The sequence below is a fragment of the Cavia porcellus genome, unplaced genomic scaffold (genome assembly GCF_034190915.1).
Source record: "Cavia porcellus strain 051 isolate PalLab524CR breed Dunkin Hartley unplaced genomic scaffold, mCavPor4.1 scaffold_21, whole genome shotgun sequence".
Classification (NCBI taxonomy): domain Eukaryota; kingdom Metazoa; phylum Chordata; class Mammalia; order Rodentia; family Caviidae; genus Cavia; species Cavia porcellus.
In genome coordinates this window covers 29,807,699-29,826,829 of record NW_026947504.1, presented here as the reverse complement: position 1 = coordinate 29,826,829, position 19,131 = coordinate 29,807,699, and the positions used below count along the sequence as shown (strand labels likewise).

The 19,131-nt window shown below is 39.9% G+C and overlaps 1 protein-coding gene across 3 annotated transcripts in view; it reads left to right on the top strand.

Moving 5' to 3' along the window:
* The window catches only part of Micu2 (mitochondrial calcium uptake 2), a 92,642-nt gene that overhangs the window by 71,715 nt on the left and 1,796 nt on the right, over positions 1-19,131 (top strand). For 2 of the 3 annotated variants that reach the window (XM_063232509.1, XM_003477394.5), the window contains 5 exons: positions 5,585-5,650; positions 9,864-9,961; positions 12,947-13,118; positions 18,307-18,415; positions 18,856-19,013. In XM_063232509.1, the coding sequence (XP_063088579.1) occupies positions 5,585-5,650; positions 9,864-9,961; positions 12,947-13,118; positions 18,307-18,415; positions 18,856-19,013 (603 nt within the window). The remainder of the gene's footprint in view (positions 1-5,584; positions 5,651-9,863; positions 9,962-12,946; positions 13,119-18,306; positions 18,416-18,855; positions 19,014-19,131) is intronic. The other variant, XM_013141135.3, reaches the window with a different exon arrangement.

The following is a 19,131-nucleotide window of genomic DNA, read 5'->3' as shown; positions in this document are numbered from 1 at the left end:
GTCTACCTCTGGGATGAGAAAGGGATTATTTATTACTGTCGTCGCTGTTGCTGTTGTTATTATTCAGGCAGAGGACAATTTGTATGTAAAGGCCATGCTGCAAACAGATGAGATTTTAGATTAGTTAAGCTGCTTTGCACCTACCATAATTGCCTCAGACCTTAGTTGGACTGTATGGTTTTATTCCTGGAAGGTAAAAGGGAGCATTCCGTCCATCCCTAGAAGAGTGAAATCGGAGGTAGTCTGTGGCTGCGGATGCGCCCCTAGTTACAGGACTTATCTTGTGCTTTCAAGGATCCAAGCTTCAGTGCCTTTTAGGAATGAGGTGACAGGAAGCCACATCACAAGTGAGAGAATAGGGGCAGGAGACTGGGAATGGCAGGAGCGGCAGCCCTGTTCCTAATGTAATTGCATAATGCAGTATTCATGGTAAGGCTTTCAAATACAGCTTTGCACTTGACAGTTTCATGTGCAGGTTATGAAACAATTTCTGAACTATACTGTTTTCTTCTTACATGTTTAGAAAATTTTTGGATAATTAACCCATGAGATAAGAAATGAATATGGCAAGATGTATCACTGATACGTTTTAAGTTTGAGGTTATAAAAGACAACCATACAAGCATGTCTTGGGCCAGGCATAGTGCTGCACACCTGTGATCTCAGCACTCATAAGGCTGAGGCAGAAATACCACTACAAGCTCAAGACCAGCCAGAGCTACAAATAAGTTCACCGTCAGCCTGAATGCCGGAACTAATAAGACTCTATCTCCAAAAACAAAACAAAACAGAAAAATTTCTTTGTGCTAATCATTGACAATATAAATTTGATAATCCATGATGTGTGATACATACCTCAGTTTAAAAAAAAAAAGCATTTGCTATGGTTGATACATTGTGTCAACTTGAGAAGTTTAGAAATTTTAAAAGAATCAGGAGGGAGCCAGGATCCTTTCTTTGGAAATATCCTCAGCCTGTACAAGAGGAGGGCACACATCACTTCTCAGCCTTTTGGCTAAGATCAAGTGAAGAGGAGGGCACAGAGGTAGTGTGAGTGCTATACCAGCTTTTTTACTCTATTTACTCTGGCTGCTTTTGCTGGTTGCTGCCTTGAAGTGTTACCCCTGTGCCATGCCACCCTGCCTTGGAGCCAGCTGGTTATGCACTGAAACCTCCACAAACTGTAAGCTAAATAAGTATTTCCTTCCTTCATTTTGGGTGTCAGGTATTTTGTCCCAGCAATGAGAGAAAAGTAACCATCACTGAAACCAGGCATGAGTGGTACATGCCTATAATCCCAGCACTCAGGAGGCTGAGGTAGGAGGATTACTGCATAGCCTAAACTATGTAGTGGAGACCCTGTCACAAAAACAAAAAACAAAATAGAAAGATTTTTTTAAAAACAGATCTTGAGAAGAACATTGCATTTATGTTAGTAAACCTAAATATGCAGCATCTTATACTGAAGTGGTCTGAAAGAACCAAATGCTTCTTTTCAAATCAGAAAAGTATATTTAAAGACCAAGGATTTTTTTTGCAATTTATCTCAGTGTTCCCCCAGCAAGTTTTATACGTTGCTCTCCCTACGATAAGTGCCAAAAAAGTAATGAGAATTACTTTAATACCAAAAATATAACATGAAATGATTTGAACATCAAATGCAAAAGTAGCAATAAAATATATTGTTATAAAATCATGTGAAAATGTCCTGCAGTATTACTTGCCTTAGTTACCTTTGTGTTTTGTGATGCATTTATCTTTTGTTAACATCCAGAACTAAAAACCATATTAGTAAGTGTATTGCTTACTTCTTTACTCCAAGAACTCATAAAATAGCAGCTATCTGCCTAAGTTGTTCTCTGTCAGGTAATAATAAACAATTCGGACAGTGATCAAAGCCAGTAATGGTTCATTCATTTCATCTTTACCTTGCTAGATGGCACATCTGCTTGTGTGGGATAAGTGCCAGGGTTTAATGCAGCTGCTGTGAACAGCAGATTGATGACAGCTCTGTTGAGTGGTACAGGTTGCTCCTTAGGTGGTCTCTTTTTTCCCTCTACTTTCAGACTGGTAGGAAGGACTGCGCTCTTCCTATAGTGTTGAAATTTTATCATACTAAATGTACCTACTAGAGTTAGTAATAAATATAAAAACCACCAGTAGAATTTATTCTTCCTGGTTTTATAAGTATTCTTTTTCTAGAGTTTATAAACAAAGCAAAGTTAAGTTAAATTGATTCGCCATACATCATTTTCTGCTCCAAAATCAATCAAAATAAATTTAAGCAATAAATTTGGCAGTGCTTTTTTAAGTAATAGAGAATTTGTATCTGGCCTTCTCAGACTCTCACAACTTCCATGTAACTATTGTACTTGATTTCTGTTCTCTAACATAGGGCCCATGCCTAGCAGAGATCTTGTTCTCCCTCTGCCCGGAAGGTCCTTTCCCACTTTTCCCACTTTTTGGATAGCTTTCAGTCACCAGATCTCACCTGGCACTGTCTCATCAAGAGACCTACTCCCAGCAAACCTGCCTAACAGGCACCCTCAACAGCCATGCCCCAGCCCGCTTCACACAGCAGCACTGTTTGAAGTCACCTTGTTTACTTGTTTATTATCTCTGGCCCATTGGAATGCAATTGCAGACAGAGGGGGCATGGTCTGTCCTTCACCATTGTTTTCTCTAGCCAGGGGATTTAGCTCAGCGGCATAAAGGCCTGCCCTGCAAGCTCGCAGTCCTGAGTTCGATTCCCAATACAAAAAAAAAAAAAAAAATTGAGTTACCATTGTTTTCCCTGCACCTAGAAGAGTGCTGTGGCCACATACTAATTGCTTAGTACCTTGTCATGGGTCAGTGTCACAGCCAGTTTAGAAGGTAGCTTAGGAGACTGGAGACTTTTGGCCCAAGTCTGTAGGCAAAAATGTGTATGCTTACTGCTGTTTCAGATGAAAAATGTTACTACAGAACTGTACACACAGCACTGTTGTCTTCAGAGCACATCAGAACCTGCTATCGCCTTCTCCATGATCCAAACTGAAGTGTTGCAGGGGAAACTCATCTGCCACAAAACCCTTTGCACAGACTTCAGGACCCAGGCCCTTCCCGTGCTACACTCCACACCAAAGTGAAAACGAGCTCCTAAGGATTTCTTACTTGAATGAGCTCATCTTATTTGTACTTTCTTTTATTTATAATGTTTTGACAGATTATAAAGATTATAACTAAAATGTCTTATACAGAGAAAGATAAGTTTTGGACTTTATAACAATTTATAATTAGAATTCTATGGATAACATTTGTTTTTAATTCTTTATTTTAAAATTTTAATCATTTACACAATAAACTTTGACAAACCTTCTAAAACAATCTAACAAAAAAGGGGGGCAGGGAATCATTATCAATGCTAGGAAATAGAGCAGATACTGACCCAGAGCCTGCGATAACAAAAAGGTAAAAGTAGAATACGTGAACAGCCAGTTCATATGTGCCAGTAAGTTTGATAGTGGGGATGAAATGGACATTAAAAACAATCCTAGTGAGAGTTGAGACCTAAGTCTGAATAATCTTTGTCAGAGGAATCAGACTGACTTTTTAAAACTTTCCTGAAAAGAAATGTTGACATTAGATGGTTGTACTGGTGAAATCTGTTGAGCATTTTAAGAAAGAGATCCTGACAGATCCCTATAAACCCTTTCAAAAAATACAAGACAAAGGAATATTTCCTTCTCATATGTTGAGACCAGCTTGCCATAACATCTAAAACCTGGCAAAAGACTTGAAAAGTAAAGTAAAGTAAACCAGTTTTCCTCTTGAACAATTCAGCAAGACTCAGCTTTAAAATAAGAACACACTAGTGATACTGCTCAGTGGCCAGACTCCCCTGAGTTCAACCCTTGATGCCAAAGTGTATAGGTACGTTCTCATTTATATCCAAGTGAGATTTAGCCAAAGAATACTAAATGATCTTAGTGGTTGAAAACCAGTCAGTGTGATCTATGTTACTGCCATGATAAAGGAAAAACCACTATGATCATGTTAATCTAGTCCAAGCATTCAACAAAATAAACCAATTCTTAAAATTCAGCAGAGCAGAAATAGAAGAGAATTTCTTCAGTCAGCTAAAGAGCATTTGCAGAAATGTAAAGGAGACGGGGGGGAGGGGGTGCTTAGCACGCATGAGGCCCAGATTCATCTGCAGCACCACCAGAAAAAGAACAAAGGTGACATCATGCTGCAGTTTAGATTAGCAACAAGTAAATAAATAAATGACAGTCCAACCATAAGAGTATCATAAAGCTTAATAAGTAGAACTACTGATACGCAAACAGCATGCGTGCATCTCAAAACCTCTACACTGAGTGAAAGAAAGTGAACAATATGTGGTGTATGGTTTCATTTATCTGAATTTCTAAACCAGCTGAAACTAGTGAAAAAAATCAGAACTGCTTCCATGGGAAGGCAGAGAGAAAGGATAGACCGGAAGGAGAGACAAAGAAATGACCAAAATCACATGGCTAAGATTATAAATCTGATGTGTGGCATTTTTGTCTAGATTGTAAATAACAAAGGGAAATGTAAAGGGTAGAAATAATACATGAACCAACAGTGATGAACATACCAATAATCACTGAAGCTGAATAATGATTTCGTGTGGCTTGAATTCTATTCACTTCATGATTGAAATCTGCATAATAAGACTTTGAAAAAGAGGCAGGGCAGTAAGAAAGGGAGAAATGTTTGTGTGTTGAACTTGGTACTGTATATCATTGAGCTGTCAGCTTCAAAAATAAAAGGTAGAACAAGTAGAAAGCTTTCTGATTTCTCCCTAAACTAAGTGATGAGGAGCGGTGAAAACTGGGCGAGGGATTTAGAGGCCTGACGATAAGCCATTTACCCAACATGGGCGTAATAAAAGTAGCTAAATGTGTGAAAAAATTTGGTTTAATTGCAGCAGTTTTCAAACTTTTAACAAATCACCTGCAGGAAAAATAGGGGAAGATTTGTCTCCTGATTAAATTCATATTTTGAGGTTTTTATCTATATCCGATGATTCTTTTTTTTTTAATTTGCTTTCCATATGAAGATTGGTACAAATGACTCTGAAAGGTAGGTAGGTTTTTTAATGTATTCAATTTCAAAGTACTAGGATCAATTTTATAATTAATAGAAATGTAAGTCTTAAAATTATTTTAATGTATTATAAATGCATAAAAGAAAAAACATGTATAAATATAAATAAGTTTTCATGTACAGTATACTATACTTAGAATGTAGTCATTATCAGTGACATAAAAAGTAGTTATGAATAAAAATTCTCTTGATAGGATCACCATGACTTTATTTTTAGACTACTCCTTTTAGAACATATATTTATTGAGTAAACTAGTTTTCCTAGGAGAAAATTGTAAACAGAGTTAATACTTTTCTTATCTGTTCTCTCCTTTGATTCTTACACAGCCTAAGAAAAGTGTTTCATACATAACAAATTAGTCTATATTTTGTAATAATAACTTAGCATCTGTTTTCAGGTTATTTTGAAAATCCAGTAGCCCCACATACAAACTCATGCTTTCAATCTTTTTAGCTACAGAAGATCATAAGTAAACAAGATGACTTCAAGATAATGAAAACTAATGAGACAGAGTGTCAGGTATGTACACATGAACCGAGTCTTTCCTAACATATTTTCAGTATCTGCTCTGTTAATTTGTTCAACTAAGTATTCTCAGATAGTTGATCAGCTTCGTTACTGACTTCATATTTTAAATAGATGGATCATATTCACAGGGTCCTGACTCCAAAGGGCACACAAGAGTAGGCAGACAGAGTAAAATATTCCCCTCTAGTCCCTGTCTTCTCCCCAGCCGTACATGCTATCAGTTTGTTGTGTGTTCTTTCAGACAGAGATCTTGTGAATGTGTAAGCGTATTTGTAAAGAAGCACATCTCTATATTCTGTTTTCCATTTTTATGTAAGTAGTAGTATACTATATATTACTTTTCTATTTCCCCTTAACAAATCAGAATGTCATGCTTTTTAATGGTTCCATAGTACTTTGTTTATAGAGACAACAATTTATGTAAACATTACCCTTTTGAAAGCTACTTAACATGTAGCTATCTGTTTTGAGTGGGTGGGGAAGTGTTTGAGACAGAGTCAAGGTCTCATTGCTGTGTAGCCCAGATTGGTTTCAAACTTGTGGCAGTCTTCCTGCAGCCACCCAAATGCTGGGATTATAGGCATGCACCTAGCCATATGTCCATGTCTTCATAGTACAGTTAATGTTGCAATGAGTAATCTTGTATTTATACCATGTTATAGAGTGATAAAAATATAAGGTGAAGGTTTTAAAATTTTTTTAATTTATTACAGTAAAAGACACATTGCCATGAATATTCCCTATCAAGTCAGACACATTTGCCCCCTTGTTCTTACTTCTTTTTTTTGGTACTGGGGATTGAACTCACAGCCTTGTGTTTGCCAACAGGTGCTTATGCCACTGAGCTAAATCCTGGCCCTGTTCTTACCATTTTATAAAGCAGTTCTGAAATTCCTCTTTCATGAGTGTCTTTATAAGGTATATTCAAAACCATAGTGAACGGTGCTACTGTGTGCCATCCAGTGGAAAGCGGGCTTGTGAAAACGTGGCACTGTGTCCTCATTGACCTTATGCACTGGGTCTGGTTCCGTGTGGCTTCTGGCTCTTCCTCAAAGTAAAAATGACCCTGAGAGGGACACGCTTTGAATCAGCTCAGGACACCAAAGCAGCACCAGCTCCCCTCATCAGACACTCTTTATCCATCGAGCTGGTTGCCATTTGCTGCTGTGCCACGCAGCACAGCTGATAGAGCCCCTGAGCACCAGTCTGATGCTCTGGTCCAGGGACCCTCCTTTTGTGTCTGCTGCCAGGAAGCCGAGTCTGGGATGGCCCACCCTTCTGACTACTCAGGTTCTTAGTCCCTCTGCTCTGGCTCATTGCTTTCTGGAGAGAGGATTTGTCTACCACATTCATTGGGATGGGAGGTCAGAGGCAGTTGTCATATTTTTCGTGGCCAGTAAGGTTAGATTGCCTTTTAATAAACACGGTTAGTAAGTTCCCAAAACAAATAGTTTAAGTAAGCCACATGTTTAATATTAATGTAAAATTTTCCCTTTAAACATGAATTTCACACCAAAAAGTAAAAGTTAATAATTTTAAGAATCTACATGAAGAAAACTATAAACTAATTTTTATTGAGGAATATAAGATTGAAATAAACGTGAAGACAGGCTTTATTTTTAGGAATAGTAAGCATCGTGAAGAGGTCAGTTCCCATTAAATTATTCTGAGTTCAGTGTGATCCAAGTCCAAACTCAGAGTGTTCTTTGGTTATATTTTGGGGACATTTTAGGCAAAGAGTGCCCAAGGAAGCGGTGGGTGTGGACAAGTGGAGTACTGAACCTAGGCAGAGTCCATCTAAAGTTCCCCTAGAATAAACACAAGAGAGTAACCAGCAAGACTCTGAACAAGGTCTCCCAAGCAGTGAGAGGGATGACACAGATAGAGTGGTATCGTGAGAAACCCGGCAGCCAAAAGGAGACCCAAACCCCAGGGCTATTAGTGTATAAGGAAGGAAGCAGTTTAAGTCGGTGGGAGGACACTGTCAGATTCCTTGTTAGTAATCCCGAAACCTAGGCGTCCTAGGTGTGACCTTTCACTCCTCACACAGTTAGTTATCCTGTCTCTTGTGCCTCTACATGGTTGTTTCCATTGTCACTTGAGGAACTCCCTGTCATTTTTCATTTGAATCACAGTATTGGCCCCTGACTTCCCAGCATCCACTCTTTCTATTTATTTGTCACATTGTATCCAGAGGCGCCATAAGCACAAATGCAATATAATTACTCTCCTTAAAATTGTCCCACAGAATATTATACAGTGCATACATGTATCAAAACATTATATGGCATCCATAAGTATGTGTAATTTTGAGTCAGTCAATAAGTAAAAAATGATAAAATAAGTTGTAAACGCGTAATTAAGATTTTTTTCACATTTCCTTTTGTACTTGGCATAAATTCAGAAACCCTCATAAACCTGTGTCACCTGGCCATGGCTCTCCCTCAGCTTCCTGCTGCACTTTTATCTGCAGCAGAACGAGGTGGTTAAGAACTCAAGACTCAGAAGCAGATTGCCTACATCCTAGCACTGCTTTCGTCATTTAACAGTTGTGTGACCTTAGGTACACCTCTCTACCCATCTGCCGCAAGGGGTTAAAAGTGTTGCTGTGTTGCAGTCTCCTTGGACTGTGCTTAGTACTTTAGAAGTATCTAAATAAGTAAGTATCTGCTCCTGTAGTCACAGTAGTCTGGAAGGCTGAGGTAGGAGGATCACAAGTTTTAGCCCAGTCTGCGCAGTTTAGCAATTTAACAAAATGCTGTCTCAAAATTTAAAAAAAAAAAAAAAGCCTAGGGCCAGGGACTTAGCAGCACAGCATGCGCCAACGTGAGTTTGATTCCGAGTACCCTCTCCTCAAAAAACCAAAAAGGATAGGAGTATCGCTCAGTGGGAAAGCCCTTGGTTCAATCCCTAGTACCAGAGGAGAATTGTGATTACCGTTACCCCTGCAGGCCAGCTGCCGATCACTGAGCCATCTGTACCTCCCGGCCTTTGTGTGCTCCCCTTCAAGCTGTTTACTCCCAGTCCTTTTTTAGTTAACTGCTGGTCACAGGTTAAATGCATTCTGTCAGAGGTGCCTTGCCCGAGCTTCCCAGTGAGTCACATTACCAGGCTCTCCTGTAGTTCCGAGAGCTTTCATACTGTGATCACTGGGTAGATGGGTGGTTTGGGGTTGGGGTCAAACCCAGGGCCTCATGCATGCTAAGCCTCTGTTTTGCCACTGGGCTAGCCGCCCCTGGCTCTTGTGTGGTTTCTGTTTTTAATAACTTGTTGAGTGACCAGTAGTCCCACAATGTAGGAAACCATGAATTCTCGAGGCTTAACCTGATGTATGGCCCCTGATAGGAGTTCACTGCCTCTAATGGACTCACTGACTGACCAGTGAGTGCCTCCTTTTGTTATGTGGTTGCTGCTGATAATTTTCAGTGGTTTTCTTTTTCTTTTTGTTGTATATTAAGAAATTGAAGGTCTGGGGATATGGCTCAGAGGCACAGCACCTATCTGGTGAGCGCTAGGTCCTGAGTTCAATTCCTGCTACCAAAAAGAAAAAAAAAAAAGGAAAGAAATTAAACAAGAAAGACCATAGGAATCTGCCTCTCTATCTTCAGCGGAATTCTCACAATTAGTTTTATTTAGGAAAACCAAGTGTTTAGCCAGATGTGGTTGCACACACCTGAAATCCCAGCACTTGGGAGGCTGAGGCAGGAGGATAGCTGCATGTTGAGACCAGCAGGCTACAAAGTGGGTTCAAGTTCAGCCTGAATTACAGAATGAAGCCCTTTCTCATTGTCTCAAAAAAACAGAACAAAAGGGGGGGATAAAAAAAGGAAAAGCAAATGTTTCACAAGTGTTTATAACATTCAGCAAAAGCTGAAAGACACCTAACCATCTCAGTACTGTTCACTAAAAAATATCTAGAGATCATATTTTGATACTTATTTCACTGTTTGTAGGCTTTTAAGATTTAGTTTCCTGCACATTGACTATTTCTAGCCTGCCTTGAACAAAAGTTACAGACAAATGCTATATAAATTTACAGACAGAAACAATGAGTGTGTTCCCTCTTTTCTACCAGTTTTGTTCTCCCTGTAAAAGTAATTTCTGGGTGTTGTCCAAGAAGTTTAAGTTACAGGTTCTATTTTTGTCCTTCTGAATAATTACTTAAAATTTTTTAGTTATTTAAAATTATGTGTAATCTTCATAGGCTCAAACAGTGAAAGAATCTGAAATTAATACAACTCTTCAGATGTGTTTCTTTGGGAAAAGAGGAGAAAAGAAACTTCATTATAAAGAATTTCGAAGGTAAATTTTAATGCTTATATTTATTTTGGGGAACTTTTAAAGGTAAGAATTGAAGAATTTGAACGTATTTAGTCTCCAGATTGGTAGACCATAAAACTAAAAACTGTTTGTGGATATATATATTTGTCTCTGAAAACTAAACCTGTAAAATATAAACTAAAGTTACTGTGCTCTAAAAATTCCAACCTATTACGAAAGTAAATGTCTGTCTTATAGAATGCAGTAACCTGTTTAGTAACGTAATGTTCACAACTAAGAGAACTGCCCTTAGTGTGGGTTTGTTCTTAATGAAAACCAGACCAGCCCAACAGAGGTCATTTGCCCTGCTGTCTGGTCTTCAGGTCAGTTGGATGTGACTCCCTCGTGGGGCTGGGACTGGCTGGTCTTGACTGAGACACTTGCCATCTCTTGATGGGTTCACCAAAAGGCAGCTGTTCTGGAATGGTCTCGGCTGAGAGTTCAGCTTGGCTCCATTTAGTCTCCAACTCTGCCGCACAAAGTGTGGCAGCCTTTTGCTGCAGAGGACTGAACAGTAAGCATGGACTTTGTCAGGCCACTCTGCTTCCTGTAGTGTAGCTCCTGCTCTCTCCTTGGTAAGCAATGCATTAATGCGCGGCGTGTCCATGTCCCATTGATTTCAGGCAACTTCTCTGTAAAATGACAATAATAGCACTTCCGTTAGACATCTCCTATTTACCTTCTTCCCACTGAGAGTGACTCAGTGAAAAGTAGGTGTCCCTCTTCGTGCCAAGCCACTCGTCAGTCTCAGAACAGAGACCAGAAGGGAGTACAGAATGATGGGGAACACCACCCTGCAAGGCAGCGCTGCGCCTTGTTCAGCCCAAGATGGTTTAGTAAAGATTTACTGAGTGCATACCATGTGCAGGTAGGCATCAGGTCCTGTCTCAAATGCTAGGGATAGTCCCAGAAGGGACAAAACAGACAGTAGTCACAGTAGTCAGTGCTGTCGTAGAGTTTTGAAAAAACAGTCTCTAGCACAAAAAGTCACTCACTGGGGATGCCCTCTGTTGACCATTGAGGCAGGTGACCTAGGGGAACCCAGCTGCAGGTGCTGGAATGTGCCTTATTCTGTGGTTCCCTCCAAGTCACACTTGAAGGCCATCAGCATCTGAGGGAGCAGGGATGTGACCAAGAGGGGAGTCTGGGCTTGAGTGGGACAAAAATGAAAAGGACCCACAGCACCCTCAGCAGGAAATATGGCAGCCGTGCTGTCAGGAACGTCAGACGGAGCTGGCCCTCCTCTCAGTATGTCCCATACATTGTCTCACCCATTCTTACCAAGGTGAGACACGTATTCCTCCCTTTTGTGACTCGATCCCTCGTCAGCTCCATTTGGAAACAGACAACATCTTTGATTTCCGTCTCTCCCTCGTTTTCTCCAGTCAGTCACCTTTACTGTAAATGATCTCTTGGATTGCACTGCTGCCCTCCGCCCCTGCTGCCGTCCCCATTCCGGTTATGTATCAGCCTCTAGCAGGACTCTTACTTCTTACTCTTCGATTTCCTCTGCCAACCTGCAGAATCCTATGACCACCTAATTCCTGTCACTGAAGGGAAAAAAAGGAGAAACAACATTCCTAATTCACTGTACATTCATTGCAAGTAAAGCAATATTGTTAATCATACTAATTTGTATCAACTGAATGTCATTACAGTACACAGGATAATACCTAGTGAATCAAAAGGCAAACTGTAATTGACTGACTCTGTTCTGATATGTCGCATTTGGTTTTACTGTCTTCAAAAAAAGTAATAAGAAGTGTGGAAGTAATAAAACCCAAAATGTATAATTGTCATTGTACAAAAGAAAGGAAAAGAAAGTACTCTAAAGGTTATAACTGCGTATATGTTTGAATGTATAAGATAGATAACCATATTACTGAGTGTTTTTTGAATCATTGAACAAAACTTTGCACTCTCACTGTTTGAAAGTCCACTTTATATGCTTCAATTTTGTAACTTGAACAACTATTTCTAAGATGAGAATTTGTAATCTATTTTTTAAAAAAAGGCAAACTGTATAAGTAAAATGTCTTACTGACTGATCTATAGTCCAAACTTGAAATACTTCAAGCTTTAGACCTACTTATCTAACACACTCAGAAAATGTTGTAGATGACAATCTGTTACTTGCACATAGGCACTAAGCATCAAACTCTTCGTGCTTTTCAGAGTTACAGGGAAAATGTACAACCTAAAGCAAGTAATTCTTTTGCAGTGGCAGTTTTTCCCCTCTGAACTGGACTCATTTCATATGTACATAAATTATATACATGCGAGAGAGAGCATAGATACTTTTTAACATGTGGACGAGTTAATAAAGGGGTCTACAACACTTTCTGTTGTTGTTTTTTGTCTTGCTATGTAGCGCAGGCTGGCTTTGGCTTCAATTCTCCTGCCTCAGCCTCAGTCTCCCAAGTGCTGGGATTACAAGCATGCACCCCCACACCCAGCTTGCAACATATTAAAACCTGCAGAAGCCATGATGCTTTTCACAAGTTAGGTTAAAAATCAATCAAGTGCCACATTAGTGGATTCTTGTTCAAAGAAAATGATGTTTAATCTGATACCCTTTCAAATTGTACCTTTTCCAGGAAGCTATTGATGACAGTTTGATCAAGGTGCCTTGTTAATCTTATAAGAAAAGCAGTTGGAGTCACACAGACATGTGCTGCTGTCCAAAGGAATACAAATATTTTAGGCAGACCTAAGCTTTTGATGCAAAGCCATTCATCAGCTTTGGTTTTTGAAAAATACTCAGAGTTATTCATTATGGTTAATGTTCTAAAAGCGGAGTGCCACGTAAACTTTTAATTTTTTGGATTATTAATCATGTTTCTATATGGAAAATTTTTTTTCTGTGGAATTTTATGTGGCAAGTGCAAGGTCCTGAGTTCGACTATCAGTACCAAAATAATAAGGTTGAATGTCACTACTTATGTCAGTGTTGTATTTTGTTATTAGATTTATGGAAAATTTACAAGCAGAAGTTCAAGAAATGGAATTCATTCAGTTTTCCAAAGGTTTGAATTTCATGAGGAAAGAAGACTTTGCAGAATGGCTACTTTTTTTCACCAACACTGAAAATAAAGACATTTATTGGAAAAATGTGAGAGAAAAGTTGTCAGCAGGAGAGGTTAGTACTTTTATTTATGCATGTGATAAAACCTGAAATGATAACCAGCATGTTGGCACAAACCTATAATCCCAGCACTCAGGAGGCCAAGGCAGGAGGATTGCTAGGAGCTCAAGGTCAGCCTGGGCTACAGAGTGAGCTCAAAGCCTGTCTGAACTGCACTGCAAAACCCTGTTTCAAAAAAAAGGTGGGGGAAAAAAGAAGGAAGACAAAAATAATGTCTAAATTAACCAACACTGTGCTACCCTCTGTTGTGGAAGTATGACACTGGAGAAACATTTTCCACATACTTTCCTGTAAAAGAACTGCTACCTAAGACAGAATCAGTGTAGGACCTGTGAACCTGCATTTCCACTAGCATCAGGAATGAGACAAGAACCCACTGTCACCACTACTATTGAATATTATTCTAGAAACTTTAGCCAGGCAAGTGAACAAGACTTCTAAAAAAGGTTACAGTAATTTGAAAGACAAACATGTCTCTTTGTTTGCATATGATGTGATTATATGCCCATGGAGCCCATGAGAATCCAGTTGAAAAACTATTAGAAAACAGTAAGAAGTCAATAAGGTCCTGTTACAGTGTAAACAGACAAAGCAGCTGCTATTGGAGGTACATATTTCAAGTTTAAAAACATAACGGTGTGTATGTGTGTGCATATGCCTGTGTTTGTATGAAATACATGAAATGATCACTGAACCATTAACAATGATAACGTGTGGCAGTAAGATTTCAAGTGATTTTTATTTTCTTTATATTTTTATGTATTTCAAAAGAAATTTTAGAGTGGATATGTATTTTTATAAAACTTTTTAAAATACTGATTCTAAGTGAGAGGAAGGATAAATATAATAGACGATCATATATATGATTGCAATAGAAATACATAAAATTAGAAATAGATTTAACAGAAAAATATATGAAAAAAGCTTTACAACCTTGATCTTTATAAAACTTAACTGCAGAAAATTCCTTATTACTGATAGTAAGTCTTGGTATTATAAATAGAGCTGTTCCTTCCTTCAGCTGGTGGATAAGCGTGATTATATTAGTCAGAACAGCCAAGTTTGCTGCAGTTGCAAGTTACCCCTGAAATCCTCATGGCTAACCCAGCAAAGGTTCGTTTTCCAGCCATGCTGCATCTCCTCTGTGGGCCACTAGAAGATGCTGTCCACACAGTGGCTGGGGACCAGACTGTCCCTGGCTCTGCCATCTTGCTGTGGAAGAAGCACCTCCTCAGAGGCTGGACAGGAAGAGGAAGGAGTCCCACTCTGGCAGCCAAGTGAGGGGGCCTGGACACAGCACAGGATGCTTGGCTGTGGGCCACACCAGTCACACACCTCACCCGAGTGCACAGCGACAAAGAGGTGCTGTCTTTCACACGGGAATCAGAAAGAGCCAGAAATGGCTAAACTCCGGTGGGTTGCAACAAAAATACCCCTGAATTCTTGTGAGGGAACCAGACAAGCCATTGAAAGTTGAAATGAAGAGGAGTCAAGATATTGAACTGTGTTATCAAACTTAAGTAACTAAAGCAGTTTCTGACAACAAACTGACCAGAATATGAAGTCCAAAATCGATTCAGATACTCTGGAAATGTAGCACATGCAAAATAGTTTTTCAGATTAACTGGGTAAAACAAATAGCATTAGGAAAACCCACTGATGAAGCTGGCGATTTAGGTCAGCAGCATAAGCACCCGCCTGGCAAACATGAGGTTGTGAGTTCAAGCCCCGGTACCAAATTAAAAATCTATGGGCCAGGGATTTGGCTCAGCAGCATAAGTGTCTGCCTGGCAAGCACGCAGTCGTGAGTTCGATCCCTGGTACTAAAAAAAAGGAAAATCCATTGGCCATCGAAGGAAGAAGATAACCATCAATCTCTACCTTACTCATTGCTCCAAAATAAATTCAAAATGGGTCAAAAATTACATCTTGGAAAAATGAAGCTGAATAAGCATAGAAAAACTGAGAAACAGCATGTCATCTTAGAAGGGAACATATAGCAATAGACATGTACCACTTTAAGCAGAATCCGCAGTTAAATAAATTACTACTTACAAATTACAATTTTGCCTCCCCTCATCCTTATATCCTTATAATCCTTACAATAAAAGTCAAAAAAAATTAACAATAAGAGGAAGGTATATTAGTTGGACATGTAATAGAGCACTCTCCTTAATTTACAACAGGATCTTTAAAAATCCGTAGGCATCTACAACAATAAACAGTCCTAGATATTCCCCTGTTTAACATATATTAAGATTTGAAGATCAGTATGGTAATAACTGTGGAGTGTCTGAGACTTTATCCATTTGCAGGTTAGCCTGCATGGTTTTGTGGATGCTTGCAGAAGACATGAGACTCCGGGCTCAGAGACAAACATTTTACCATTCGTACCTTAGCAGCAGCATGAGTGTCGCACCTGCGTTGGCTCCCTGCCTCCCAGGTCCCCGGATGGTGATGCTGAGACACAGCGCCCAGTGGAGGGACCTGTCTGTCTCTGTGCATCCCAGTCTCAGCACAGGCAGCAAGGGAGCTTCTGGGCCTGTGCTGCAGATGGAAGCGAAGTCCTCTGCCCCCCGAGAAGGCACCACGTATTCAGAACTGCCCGCTTCACAGTTATCCTTGAAAAGAGAATCAGGTGGACTGGGATCTAGCTCAGTGGCATAAACTTATAAGTCCTGAGTTTGATCCCCGGTACCAAAAAGAAAAGAGAGGACTGGGGACTTAGCTCAGTGGCATAAGTGCCTGTGTGACAAGTGTGAGGTTGTGAGTTCAAACCCCAGTACCAAGAAAAGAGAAAAGGAGCAAAGTAGCAGTTGGCTCATCTGCTCAAAAGACATGCAGAAACATTGAAGAGGTCACCTGAGAGCTCTAGAAATCTGAAGGAAGGACAAATGGACGAAGAAGAGAAAGCTCTGCTGATTCATTGTAAGCATGTGAAGAGTACTGACGTTCATTTATGAAGACACACAGACCCACACACTGACACTGCACTGTCCTTACTTGTCAGAGAAGTTGCTCCCACTGCCTGCTTTGAGGTCTGATGCAGAGAAATGGTTCCCTGCTGATGAGTATGCTGCTGAGAGAAGAAGCCACGTGTAGGAATCAGTGTAAGTCAGGCTGTGTGTGTGTGCACGCGCACGTGAGCCTCCCACAGGTGCACACTGCTTTCAGAGGCATACCCAGGGCTGCATTGATTGCCTCTGGGAAATTAATAACTAAAGGCTTTTCGCTATGTATCCTTTGTTCTTTTTGAATTTTTTTATTTTAAAGAGCATAAAACCCAACAAAACAAAGCAGTGAAAGGGGTACAGAGCTTTGAAGCAAGATAATAGGAAATCAATAATGACTACCATATCTTCACAATAGTTGTCCATTCCATCAGACATAGTAAGATCAATAAAACAGAACAGACTAAAACCAATCAAGACAGAACATTGAATAAAACAAAACAATACGATCAAAACAAAACAGTGAGACCAATTTTGGAATTACCTCCTAGTAGCTGCTCAGACTACTGGCCTTAGGTCTGCAAAGTCAGTCAAACAGTACGAGCATTCATTTGTTTGTGTACCTCAGCTGCTGTCAGCTCAGCTGTCCTCTGAACCAGCCGGTTGCTTACAGGTGGGAGGTAGCTCTTGATGCTCACCCATGTACTGGTTGGCTCATGGGGAAGGAGATCTGGCTTCTGTCTTCCTGGGCCCCACATGGTTTGCATGGCTCACCAGAAGGGTGAACTGGCTTCTTAGCGTGGGCCTCCCTGACTCTTTTTGAATTTTTATCACACATACATATGACTTCAGAAATGTAATTAAAATTCCCCAAGGCATGGTGGCGTACACTTGTAACCCAGCACACTGGGTGGCTGAGGGAGGAGGGTTGCAAGCTTTTAGAAGACCCTGCCTAAAAACGGGCTGGGGATGTAGCTCAGTAGAGAGGCCCTTTATTCAGTGTTCAGCATGCCCACAAAAACCATAAACTCATGAAAGCTAAAAGCAGTAAAACCTGGATAAAACGCTCCATATACAAAAGACATGATCCAAAAGGTTCCCAGAAAGACACTGACTGTTTTCGGAGATAGGGTTTCACTATGCATTGTAGGCTGCCTTGGCCTCCCTGATGCTGAGATTACAGTGTGCCACTAGACTCCACTCAAAAGATGCTTTTTTAAGCAGGAAAGAATTTACCTTCAGATTAAGAATTCTTTTATTGTTTTTAGTTTATAATGGGAAAACTAGTCTGTTAACATCTTTGTTGTGTTTTTGGACATTGTGTCTGGCAGTGCTAGGGATGAAAGCCAGGGTTTTGCTAGGCATTTGCTAGGCAAGTGCTCCACCACTGAGCTATATCCATAGCCCTTTGCTTCTGTTTCTTAGGTGCAAAGATTTTCAAGTCCATTGAGCAAGAGTTCGAATCCTGGTTATTCCATGTAGTACACTGTGGTCAGATATATGTTTAGGTGATAGAGACAGTAAATGGCAAGACTGAAATTCAACATAGGTTCATTTCCAAAACCCTCTCCTACTCAGTGCCATCTGACTCGTAAAACTCTGCAGAAGGGGACCATTTAACAGAGTACGTTACTGTCCTTGGGCTGTAGTAACAAAGTGCCAAACAACGGATATGTTTCGTTATTGTGGAGGCTGGATATCCAGAGTATGGGTGCTGACAGCCCATCTTCTGAAGTGGCCCCTGCATGTGGCACCTCTTCAGGGTGTCCTGTGCGACCTTGTTCATAAACAGGAGATCGAGCATGGGGGTGAGCAAGCATGGCCGTCTTTTCCTCTCATGACACCAGCCTCCTCAGACCACTCTCTTCCCTTCCTGAAAGGCCTTGCCTCCAAATAAAGTCTCACTGGGAGTTTGGGCCTCGCATGAAGTTGGTATGGAGCCATCCAGTCCATCATGCAGGGCCAGCCCAGGGTTTGCACTGCACAGCCCGTGGGACCCCACGCACACAGCGTCTAGTCTCCCCCCAGCCATAGCACAGGCCCTGCCTGCTCCTCTCTCATCGTTCCTCTTGAGCTCTAAAACCTTTCATTCTGTTAATCTGTGTCTTGAACTTTTTAATAGACTTGCTTAGATCTAAGTTCATAAGCTTATGATACAAGACTACAGTTATATTCATAAGATTACTTAATGTATTTATAAAAATGTAATAAAACCTCTTTGTTTTTATTAGAGCATTAGTTTGGATGAGTTCAAGTCATTTTGCCATTTTACGACCCACTTGGAAGACTTCGCTATTGCCATGCAAATGTTTAGCTTAGCTCATCGACCTGTCAGACTAGGTAAGATATAGAAATCGTTTAATTTTTATCCTCAATAAGCTGTTTCACTCTGTTCTTCAGTGGGATGATACCAACCACAGAGCCAGTTATCAGTAAAATAATTGGCCTTTTAAGTCAATATGGCTATTCTAGATTTACAACACCAACAACTTATTTAACAATTACTTTTTTGCTTTTAGTTTCTCATTATTCTAAAAAAGAAAAGGAAATGCCTAATATGCAATTAAAGCTTTAATTAAAACAGCTTACTTACAGTTACTTTCATGGCATTTCTCAACGAATTTATGTTCTTTGAATGTATTTGTGATGAGTATTTTTGTGTTTTACTTCCCAAATAATAAAAACTTAAATTTGTTGTTGCTTCTCAGCTAATGAAAGCTTAGCTTAATTACAGCTCGACTATTTCACCTGCCTGTTGTGGTTTGTGTTCTCTTTTGTAGCAGAGTTTAAGAGAGCTGTGAAGGTAGCTACAGGACAAGAGCTTTCAGACAACATTTTGGACACGGTCTTTAAGATCTTTGATTTGGATGGTGATGAATGTCTTAGCCATGAAGAATTTCTTGGGGTGTTAAAAAACAGGATGCATCGAGGTTTATGGGTAACATATTTTGAGTTTTTAAAAACCTACATGTTTATATGTTATTAACAATAATATTAAGCCTAGATAAACCTAGAATTTGAGCAAATAGCAATCTTAAATGAAATTTTAATAGTTT